We start from the raw sequence: 12,037 nt of genomic DNA on the forward strand, positions 1-12,037 counted from the left end.
GTCGTTTACTTTTTCCCCATAAAGATGAGTGAAATCTTACATTATGCTTTAGAAATGGATCGAGGTCACTGTTGTATAATGTTATTCAACTTTTATACTCTTATTTACCCTGGTACATACTGTACCTGTCTTATCTCACTAGCTGTAATGAAAGTTCTAGGGTCTGTGTGTAAATCTCGATTTTTTTTTTAGACTACACCCAGCCATAGTGTGTTACATACAGATTGGAGTGTAGTAGCTAATATGTGTTGAAGATGCATTAATTAAGGCGTTCACATTACCCCATTGTCAAGGCACACGAATTTCTTTGTATATATTTATAATGCATGAGGTCAACAAATGGCCAAAAACTGCCACAGTTTTTTTTTTTAATGTGTTGCCTAGATTTTCTATGAATGTCACAACACATAGCTTTGTTAGGCACGTTCACAGCATGATAAAAAGGCCCCATTATACTCACAGTTGTAACCAGGTGTGATGCGGTGCTGTGCCTCCAGACTCGCCAACGTGATGTGGAAAATGATGTGCAGCAACAGGAAGGAGAGACTGGTGAAGCACAGAGACTTTAACAACCGTCCCGTGTGTCCTGGGGAGGAGAGCAGGGAGACGTGAGTGAAGCTAGGATGACCACACTCATTCTGACCTTCCCACAAGTTCACATAGGAGATGTGTCTACATCATCTGTTCTATGGGCTTCCCTGGTGGCTCAGACGGTAAAGAATCCACCTGAAATGTGGGAGACCTGGGTTCGAGCCCTAGGTTGGGAAGATCCCCCGGGAGAAGGGCATGGCAACCCACTCCAGTGTTCTTTCCTGGAGAATCCCCATGGACAGAGGAGCCTGACGGGCTGCAGGCCATGGGGTAGCAGAGTCAGACACAACTCAGTGACTAAGCACAGCACAGCAATCTGTTCCATAGAATGACTCAAACGTATATGAAATGTAACAATGACTCTCTTAATTATTAGTTTAAAGCTAAAAGCAACTTATTACCTTTATAAAATTATATGATTAACACTGATTGAAAATGCGTTTATCACAGGATGCTTGCTTGCATGTTTGTGTGCCCAGTCGTGTCTGACTCTTTGTGACCCCACAGACCGAAGCCTGCTAGGCTTCTCTGTCCATGGGATTATCCTGGCAAGAATATTGAAGTGGGTTGCCGTTTTCTACTCCAGGGGATCTTCCCGACCCAGGGATTTGAACCTCATCTCCTGCAGCTCTGGCATTGGCAAGGGGATTCTTTATCACTGCGCCCCTGGGAAGCCCTTATCATAGGATATGTTACCACAAAATGGAACCACTAAAAAGCCTCTGGTCCAGAAAGCTTCATAAGGGAGTCTGCCAACTTTGAAGGAACAGATAATCCCTATCTTATAAAAGTAGTTCCAGAGAATAGAAAAAGAAGGAAAGTTGCCTAAAACATTTTACAATTTAGAGTAAGTTTAATTTCAAAATTAGATAAGGCTAGAGAAGGGAAGGAAATTATAAGGCCATTTTACTTATGAATATAGACACAAATTATTTGAAAACAATATTTGCTCACCAGCTGAAATAGCAAAGTAAAATACAACACTAAGTGAATTAAGTCAGACAAAGACAAATATCATATGACATTACTTATATGTGGAACCTAAAATTTTAAAAATGATACAAATGAACTTATTTACAAAACAGAAACAGACACTCAGACTTAGAGAATGAATTTACGGTTACCAGGGAGAAGCAGGGTAGGGGGGGCAAGATAGTTAGGAGTTTGGGATCAACATGTACAGAGATAACCAAAAAGGACCTACTGTAAAAAAAATTTTTAAAGTAAAGTTCAAGGCAAATATATAGACAATAGAAAGGAATCTGAAGTTAAAAAAATACATCAAAATAAGCTTTGTTGCAGAAACACAAATGTGGCTTAATAGTAACAAAATCTGTAATGTTAAGTCATACACTGGTATGCTGATTTGATGATTTTATTAATGGATACATAGAATAATTTCATTAAGTTCAAAATCTGTTTATGACAATATAATACTCTGAAGACTGGGAATAGAAGGAAATGGCCTTAAGATAATAAAGAATTTATACCATAACTAAAGCAAATATCTTGTTTCTGGTGGAATTGTGGACGTAGTTGTATTAATATCAGAGAATCACCAAGGACGCCTGAGGCCCTCATCATTTCTATCACTAGGTATACTGGCCAGTGTCGTAAGATAAGAAAAAGAAAGAAGAGTTGTAATAACCAGAATTATTTGCCAGTAATGTGATCAAACGGAATCATTTGCAGATGACCTTATCATCAATATAGGATGTCAAACTTAATCCACAGACCAATTATTAGAAAAAATACACAACAATGATTCAGATGCAACATCATCTTGCAAAAGTAAGTATAGCTCCTCTGTGTTGGCAACAATCAAATAGAAAGCAAGATACAGCGTAAATTAGCAAACAAAACTATATTGTAATGGCTTTGTCAAGGTGTCAGTATAATCTAACACTGATCAAATGTCGCTGTGAGTTTACAGATACTGCTAAAGTCTGTAATGAACTGACTAACATATTTTTTGTTGATAATCTGGGTGGGCCCATTCAATCAGTTGTAAGTCCTGAAAAGAACAGATAATTGGCCTTGAAGTTGAAGCTTAAAGGTCTAAACTGTTTTAAATATAACTAAAATGCTTCAGTTTGTCTCATTTTTGATTTTCAAGTTTAGTTAAGGGTCTGTCAGTTCTGTTGAACTTCTCAAAGAACCAACTTTTGGTTTTGCTGATTCTCACTATGGTTTTTCTAGTCTCTGTTTCATTTAGCTCTGCTCTCATCTTTATTTCTTCCTTCCTGTTGCTGGTTTGAGTTTTAGTTTGCCCTTCTCCTTTCCACTCCTTAAGGTGTAAATCTAGGTTATTGATTTAAGATTATTCTTTTTTTTAATACAGTTGTTTACAGCTATAAATTCCCCCGTGAACACTGCTTTTGTGCATCCAATAAGTTTTAGCATGTTATGTTTTGTTTCCATTTGCCTTTAAGTATTCTTTTTTTTATATATGCATAGATTTCTCTCTTTAAACCATTTTAAAATTATTTATTTATTTATTTAAGGCTGTGCTGAGTCTTCATTGCTTTGTGTTGGCTTTCTCTAGTTGCGGTGAGTGGGGGGCTACTCTTCACAGTGCGTGGGTTTCTCAATGTGGTGGCTTCTCTTGTTGCGGAGCACAGGCATGGTTTTCAGCACATGGGCTTGGTAGTTGCGGTTCACAGGCTCTAGAGCTCAAGCTCAGTAGCTGTGGTGCACGGGCTTAATTGTTCTATGGTATGTGGAATCGTCCCTGACCAGGGATCAAACCCGTCCTCTTCATTGGCAGACAGAGTCTTAACCACTGCAGCACCAGAGAAATCCTTTAAATAATCTTAAATTTCCCTTGTAGTTATCTCCTGGACTTGCTGGTGTTTAAGAATGCATTGTTTTCCATAGACCTGTGAATTTTCCTTCTGTTATTAATCTCTTAGTTTCATTCCATTGTACTTTGAGAAGACACTTTGTATGCTTTCAGTTCAGTTCAGTTCAGTCGCTCAGTCGTGTCCAACTCTTTGTGACCCCATGAACTGCAGCACGCCAAGCCTCCCTGTCCATCGCCAACTCCAGGAGTTTACTCAGTCTCAGGTCCATCGAGTCGGTGATGCCATCCAGCCATCTCATCCTCTGTCGTCCCCTTTTCCTCCTGCCCCCAATCCCTCACAGCATCAGGATCTTTTTCAATGAGTCAACTCTTCGCATGAGGTGGCCAAAGTACTGGAGTCTCAGCTTTAGCATCATTCCCTCCAAAGAACACCCAGGGCTGATCTCCTTTAGGATGGACTGGTTGGATCTCCTTGCAGTCCAGGGGACTCTCAAGAATCTTCTCCAACACCACAGTTCAAAAGCATCAATTCTTCGGTGCTCAGCTTTCTTCACAGTCCAACTCTCACATCCATACATGACCACTGGAAAAACCATAGCCTTGACTAGACAGACCTTTGTTGGCAAAGTAATGTCTCTGCTTTTCAATATGCTATCTAGCTTGGTCATAACTTTTCTTCCAAGGAGTAAGCATCTTTTAATTTCATGGCTGCAATCACCATCTGCAGTGATTTTGGAGCCCAAAAAAATAAAGTCTGACACTGTTTCCACTGTTTCCCCATCTATTTCCCATGAAGTGATGGGACCAGATGCCATGATCTTAGTTTTCTGAATGCTGAGCTTTAAGTCAACTTTTTCACGCTCCTCTTTCACTTTCATCAAGAGGCTTTTGAGTTCCTCTTCACTTTCTGTCATAAGGGTGGTGTCATCTGCATATCTGAGGTTATTGATATTTCTTCTGGCAATCTTGATTCCAGCTTGTGCTTCTTCCAGCCCAGCGTTTCTCATGATATACTCTGCATATAAGTTAAATAAGCAGGGTGACAATATACAGCCTTGATGTACTCCTTTTCCTATTTGGAACCAGTCTGTTGTTCCATGTCCAGTTCTAACTGTTGCTTCCTGACCTGCATACAAGTTTCTCAAGAGGCAGGTCAGGTGGTCTGGTATTCCCATCTCTTTCGGAATTTTCCACAGTTTATTGTGATCCACACAGTCAAAGGCTTTGGCATAGTCAATAAGCAGAAATAGATGTTTTCTTTTTCAATGATCCAGCGGATGTTGGCAATTTGATCTCTGGATTCTCTGCCTTTTCTAAAACCAGCTTGAACATCTGGAAGTTCATGGTTCACGTATTGCTGAAGCCTGGCTTGGAGAATTTTGAGCTTTACTAGTGTGTGAGATGAGTGCAATTGTGTGGTAGTTTGAGCATTCTTTGGCATTGCCTTTCTTTTGGATTGGAATAAAAACTGACCTTTTCCATTCCTGTGGCCACTGCTGAGTTTTCCAGATTTGCTGGCATACTGAGTGCAGCACTTTCACAGCATCATCTTTCAGGATTTGAAATAGCTCATCTGGAATTCCATAACCTCCACTAGCTTTGTTTGTAGGAATGCTTTCTAAGGCCCACTTGACTTCATATTCCAGCAGTCTTTTTAAATTTCGTGAGAATTTTTTCATGATCTAACATATGGTCCACCCTGGAGCATATTTCATATAAACTTGAGAATAATATGTATCCTCCTAGTGTTGAGTGGAAGGTTTCATATTTATCTGTTAGGCCTAGTTAGTTTATAGTATTGTTCAAGTCTTCTTTTTCTTCATCATTCTTCTATTTAGGTGTTCTCTCCAGTATTGAAAGTGGGCTATTGAAATAGCCAGTTATTACTGTATGATTATCTATTTCTCCCTTTAAGTCTGCCAATTTGTTTAATGCATATATTTTTGGGCTCTGCTATTTGTTGAGTAAATGTTTATAATTGTTACATGTTCTTGAATTGACTTTTTATCAATATACAATGTCCTTTTGTAAATATTTTTGACTCAATGTATATTTTGTCTAATATTAATGCAGCCACCTCAGTACTTTTTTGGTTATTATTTGTAAAAGACATCTATCCTTTCACTTTCAACCAACTCTTCTTTGGATTTTAAGTGAATCTTCTGCAGACAATACATAATTGGGTTATATATTATTCTGCTACCTTTACCTTTCATTGCAGAGTTTAATCCAATTATATTAAAATACTTACTGATAAGGATACATTTCTGTCATTTTGCTATGCTTTTCTGTATGTCATAGCTTTTTGTTATTCGTTCCATTACTTCTTCCTTTTTTACTTTTGAAGAATGTTTGCCTATATAAGATTGTCTTCTAAAACATAGAAAATTTAATCAATTAATTAATTTTTACATTGAATATATTCTTTTTGAGGTTCTTTTACATTGTAAGTTTTTACAAGATATTGAATACAATTCCCTATGCTATAGAGTAGGACTTTGTTGTATCTATCTTGTTTCAACCCTGTAACTTCTTCCAAACTAACAATAAGACTAAATTAATTAATTGGAGTATAAGGCCATCAAATATATACTCTTTCAAAACACTTTTTTCCCCTCCTGATCCTGCCCCAAAGACTCCTGATTTCAAACTGGCTCCTGCCCTGAAGACATCAAGTCTCCCCCACCCCATTCCATCTCTCTGACCAGGGGAACTGGGGAAAGGGGTCTCAAGAGCTGAAGACTAAATGGGAATCCTCTAATTCTGTTATAAACCAGTACAAGTTCTGGTCTCACCCCCAAGCTACACATGTGTGCAAACAGAGCTTTGAGAACCGAACTACAATATAAAGAACCACGTGGGTCCCAGACTGACCCCTGAGGAGTGCATGTGCAGGGAAGGCCCAAATAGAAAAGAGAAGTTTTGAGAACTGACATTGGAACCACCAGTCACAGAAAGTGAGACAAAGCTTGTGAGCTGAAACAACCAGACTGATTACCTGTTGGAAACAGAGAAACAAAGGGGGAAAAAAACCAACTTTCTCCAGAGGATTTAAGATGACCCAATGATTTATAACATAATACTCAAAGTGACCAGGATATAAACCCATATTACTTGGCATAGAAAACACCAGGAAAATCTGACCAAGTCTCAAGAGAAAAGACAATAAAGTCAACCTTGAAATTATCCAGATGTTTAAATTATTAGAAAATGACTTTAAAACATCCATTACAACTACACTCCATGAGCTCAAGGTAAACAATCTTGAAATGAATGGAAAGATGGAAGCTTTCAGTAGAGAAACAGAAAAAAGGAGAAATTTAGAATTGAAAAAAATATATAATATCTTAAATTTAAAATTCATTTGATGGACTCAGTAGTAGAGTAGAGATGATAAAGAAATAAGCCAGTAACTTGAAGAGATTAATAGAAATTATCCACTGTAAATATCAGAGAGTAAAAGAATTCATAGGCCTCAGATCAAAGGATCAAAGGTCCATGTTATAGTCACTTCTGTCATTAGGTTTACTGAAGGGGAGGAAAGAGAGGCTCGTGCAGAAAAAAGACTGGATGATAGTCAAAAGTTTCCCCAATTTTTTGAAGACATAATCTACACATTCAACAAGCTCTGCAAATCCTAGAAAGGATGAACTTGAAAAAACCATGCCAGACTCAGAATAACCAACCTGCTAGAAACCCAAGGAAAAGAAAAACTCTGAAAGCAGAGAGAAGAAAATGTCACATTATACAGGGGGACAGCAGTTTGAATTACTATGTGCTTTTCATCACAAATGATGAAGACCAGGATAGCTGGAATGACATCTTTAAAGTTATGAAAGAAAAGAATTACAAACCCAGAATTCTATACCCTGTGAAAACATCCTCCAGGAATGAGGGCAAATGAAGACATTTTCAGATGAAGGAAAACTGAGAGTATTTGTCACCTGGAGGTCTGCTCTAAAAGAAGCACGAATGTAGCTTCTTCAGGCTGAAGGGCAGTGAAAGGGAAATGTGGAACTCCAGTCATGAGTAAGAGCAACAGGAAAGGGTAAAAAGATATTTGTTCTCTTATACACACACATACACACACTCACATAAACACACCCCAATTACAGCCATGCTCCAATTAACTCAGGGTATTTCTAGAAATGATCTCTGTTTTTCTGGTTTTCGAAGTATTTTGTGTGCACAGGAATAATTGAGGGTGTTATGTTGCCCATGTGTTTTGAGTAGGCACTCTTATTTATACAAGAAATATGAATTATCCAAAGCTATGTCACCTAATAAATAATCATTCATAATGAGAATCATAAGAAAATGGGGTATATATTTAAAAGAAATTAAAAAAAAAAAAATATATATATATATACTACAAAATGATTTCTCAAAGTAACTCAGATAGCAGATTCACAAAATAGGCAATTCATGGCCAGCATGACATGGCACCAACCTGCATAATTATACACTGTTTTCTCTGGTTATTAAGCAGAAGAAATTCAACATTAATGGAAGGAATAAATAACAAGGAGGAAAAAGTAGAGTTTTTCCAATCAACTTTAACTTAGGTTTTATTGATTGATTTTGTTTATTTTTAATGTATTTCCTCAAATAGAGCTTTAAAAAAGACAACAGTTACTCCATAGATTCCATCCAAGAACTGGCATTTAAATATAAATCTAGCACCTCATTTATTACACTCTTGAAAGAATTCAGAGGTTATTGCTATAATCACCACTTCTGATCTATGGTTTCAAGTGATGTTAAAGGTGACTTTTAATATGAAAGATCTATGATTCCCATTGTTGTAAGCTAATCTGGAAATTTTCTTATTAAGAAGCAATGCATCCCCCTATTTGAGCAATTCTTCCAGAAGAGCTCTGAGCCTTGTGCAATCTTCTTTGCAGTAAGAATGAAACAGCAAAAAAATTCAGTGATATGGTTTTGTGGATAGTGGTTTAGTCACTAAGTCTTGTCTGACTCTTGTGACCCCATGGACTGTAGTCTGCCAGGCTCCTCTGTGCATAGGATTTTCCAGGCAATAATACTGAAGTGGGTTGCCATTTCCTTCTCCAAGGGATCATCCCAACCCAGGAGATGAACCAGGTTTCCTGCACTACAGGCAGATTCTTTACCAACTGAGCTGTCAGGGAAGCCCCCAAGTTAATGAATTAAATGAAAATTCTGTATAAATACAGAGTTTTGAGAGGTTTTTTTTAAATACGTTTTAAAGTCTCCTTTAGCCTTCCCCAAAATACTTTTATTATCTGACTACAATTTATTTAGAAAGACGTAGTAGAAGCACCATGTGGCCTATATACATGGCATTTAGAAAAGCATACTTGGAAAGCAAGTATTTCTGTTTTATGAATTGCCCATAATTTTAGGCTCCAGACAGAAGAAGTGAAAAGCAAGTTGATACATAAAACTTTTTTTCTTTTTCTCTTCAAAATGAGATTGAATATAAATACATATTAGATGGGCTTCCCAGTGGCTCAGTGGTAAAAGAATCCGCCTCCAATGCAGAAGGCACAGAAGATGTGGGTTCAATCCCTGGGTCAGGAAGATCCCCTGGAGGGGGATCTCCAAATATTCTTTCCTGGAGAATCCCATGGACAGAAGAGCCTAATGGGCTATGGTCCATAGGGTCACAAAGAGTCGGACACAACTGAATTGACTTAGTATGCATTAGCTGGAAAGAGCGTGCTGCAACTTCAAAACAAACTTCAGGCTTCAAGGCTAAGTATAAGAAGGTGCTAACACTCAACATCTGACTTACAAGAAGTTTTGTGCCATTTCGTTGGCACAAAACTAATACGAATGGAGAGAAGAAATACACATTGACCACATATGCTGTTTGAAATCTCAGCGAGGCCATCATTCTAGCACTGCTCAGAACCCTTTTCTGCTAAAAAGAATGAGTCAGAGAGGCTTTCTGGGAACACTGCAGAAGCTATGGAAGAATAAACGACGAGCTTATTCGCCCAGAATTCTTCCCGCCTGAACCAGAATCTTCCACGGCATGTCTCCAAGTGGGACTTGGAATTCCCCCGTGCCCCGCCCCTTAATCCTCCTTTGCAAAAGCTCAGATCTCTATTTCCAATTTTGTTGTTGGCAGATTATTGAAGCCAAAACAATATTTTCCCCTCTCCCTTCCCATTTGGATCTATCATTTATTACTCTGGCTTTATGTACTATTACTTAATAAGTTTTAAAGTGTTGTAACCTCTTCTAAAAGTTTCCCCACACCAAAGCTGATATGATCAGAGAGAAAACAGTGCTTGGGGTATGCAGGGTCAGGGGGAGGTGGCTGAGGGGCCAGGGAAGGGGATGTGAAGCCTCCAGTATCATGTGTCCACTCCTCCCATGCTTCCAAACTTACCGCTTGTGACCAGGTCTCATTGCTCCTACATCTTTCCTTACCACCTTGACCACAAGGACCTCCCTCTGACCCCTACATTGCATAGTGTCTGTATCTAACACTTGGCATCTTACAGTGTGAGCTGCTGTCCTGGGCTGGTTACCAGGAGGCAGCCTCTGAGTTGGGGCTGCTGTGCAGACAGTTACTGGGAGAACAGCTCTAGGCAAGGACACGACAGGGGAGTGAGGGGCAGGACTGAGGCAGGGGAGATGCTGGCCTGGAAAGCAGCTCCAGGGGGCCCTCAGCTGGTCCTTGGGAAGCCTGGAGTGGGAATGGCCCTTCGCAGATACCTAGGAGTGAGGCAACAGGGCTAAGTGTTTGCACCTCACCCACTCCATTGCCGACCAGAAATTTGATGTGGGCTGTCCCTACAGATGAATGTTACCTGCAGCTTCCTACAGGTGCAGACAGTCCCTAGGGAGGAACCAGCTGCAGGCCTACAGTCAGGAATATCCACAGGAGACTGGCACCACAATCACAGCATGCTGGGCCACTGGGCCTTCTGATTCTAGACACTGATTGGCCTCAGACAGACCATGAGCATCCTAGAAGCAAGGACTTTTTCCAGCACAGGGAAAGCTTCGCAAGAACCTCACGGCCAAATATCTGTGAGGCAAGAAGCAAGTGGGAAGGCATGAGGTTGTGGGGATCTTCCAATTCCAGAAAGTTCCAAGAGCCAGGGGCTTCCAGGCGACAGAGTAATACATGGTAAGAACTACTTTCTTGGCTCTAAACAGGTAGAGATCATAGGTAAAATGTGAAGAGGATCACCAGAAACACATAACCAGTCAGTCACACAAGATAAATATTTCTAAGGTTAGAAATGGAACAGAAATGAAAAGCTGTGTGCAGGCATCCTTGAGGCAGACACTGGAGACCAAAGTGGACTTCCTGGGGAGCATTTCATTTCATGCTCAGTGTCAGCATGGAGGCCACTGTAGGAATCACTGATTAAAACAAGGGTTTGGGTTACAGCTCCCCAGTTTTCAAAAATGATGCTGGAAAAGCATTTATGGTTTATAAGGAGCTTAGGGAGGAGAGAGATTGTAGGTATGACTAGTGAGAAAGCCTGAATACCCAGCATCATCCAAGGGCACAACTTAACTCTCCATCCCCAGGGGTCCAGGTGGGAAAAACACAAAAGAGTCAGAAGGAGAGGTGAGCACAGAGGTGTGGAGGAAGGGCTTGAAGAAGAGCAGAGAGAGAGAGAGAGAGAGAAGGAATGAGACAAAGAAGAAGACCTTTTCTTTCAATACAAAGAAACAAAACATGATTCAAAAGCATATGAAGAGGGACTTCCCTGGTGGTCCAGTGATTGGGACTCTGCCCTCCCAATGCAGGGGAGGCAGGTTCAATCCCTGGTCGGGGAACTAAGGTCCTATATGCCTCTCAGCATGGCCAAAAGATTAAAAATTTTTTAAAAACATGATGAAAAAACATAAAGCCAGAAAAGATAACTGGGACATGGATTCACCAAAGCAAAAATTAAAAATTGTGAAACATGCTGAAAATGACTTTAAACTAAGTTGTTTGGGATCCTCAAAAAAAATAATTAAATCTTGAAATGTAAACAAGATATTATTTTTTACAAACAAATGAATAAGATGACACGGACAAAAGCAACTATATCCCTTAGGAATTTACAACATAGTCATATAATTAGTGAATTACATCAATAGATACACTAAGCTGTATCTATTGCTTGGTTGGATACCAAGGCAAAGATAAATTTAGTGAAGTGGATGGCAGTACAGAGTTCACTCAGAACTCAACACAGAGTAACAAGAAAGAAATTAAACAGTAGCTGGGAGATACAGAGGGTAGGCTGAGAGAATTCTACTTATGTGTGGTTAGGAATTCCAGAAGAGCAGCATAAACAGGGAAATAAATATTTTGATGAATTGTCTTCTGTTCATTTATTTGTTAATTTATTCATAGACAAACAAGTGTTTGATGACTCCTATGTGAGAGTCACCTTGCTGAGACTTCAGCCTTCCAGCACAGAACAAGAACACAGTGAGATCAGACATGCTACCAAAGAGCAGAGGAAGTGCCTGGTGTACCATAAAGATGGTAAAAATTGGACAGAAATTGGAAGTAACAGCTTTGTTTAGTTGGAAACAATGTATGTAAAAACACACTGGGGCATGAAAATAGGTTGGAGGAGCCAAAGATTTCAACTGAATTAAAAATTCTAACAATAAATCCTCCAGCTCCAAGGACCA

General features: G+C 39.4%; 1 protein-coding gene across 1 annotated transcript in view; it reads right to left on the reverse strand.

Moving 5' to 3' along the window:
* The window catches only part of PIEZO2 (piezo type mechanosensitive ion channel component 2), a 255,891-nt gene that overhangs the window by 168,354 nt on the left and 75,500 nt on the right, over positions 1–12,037 (reverse strand). Inside the window, 1 exon segment of the mRNA XM_070361473.1 lies at positions 461–586. Coding sequence (XP_070217574.1) covers positions 461–586 — 126 coding nt within the window.

This window comes from Bos mutus, chromosome 24 (genome assembly GCF_027580195.1).
Source record: "Bos mutus isolate GX-2022 chromosome 24, NWIPB_WYAK_1.1, whole genome shotgun sequence".
Classification (NCBI taxonomy): domain Eukaryota; kingdom Metazoa; phylum Chordata; class Mammalia; order Artiodactyla; family Bovidae; genus Bos; species Bos mutus.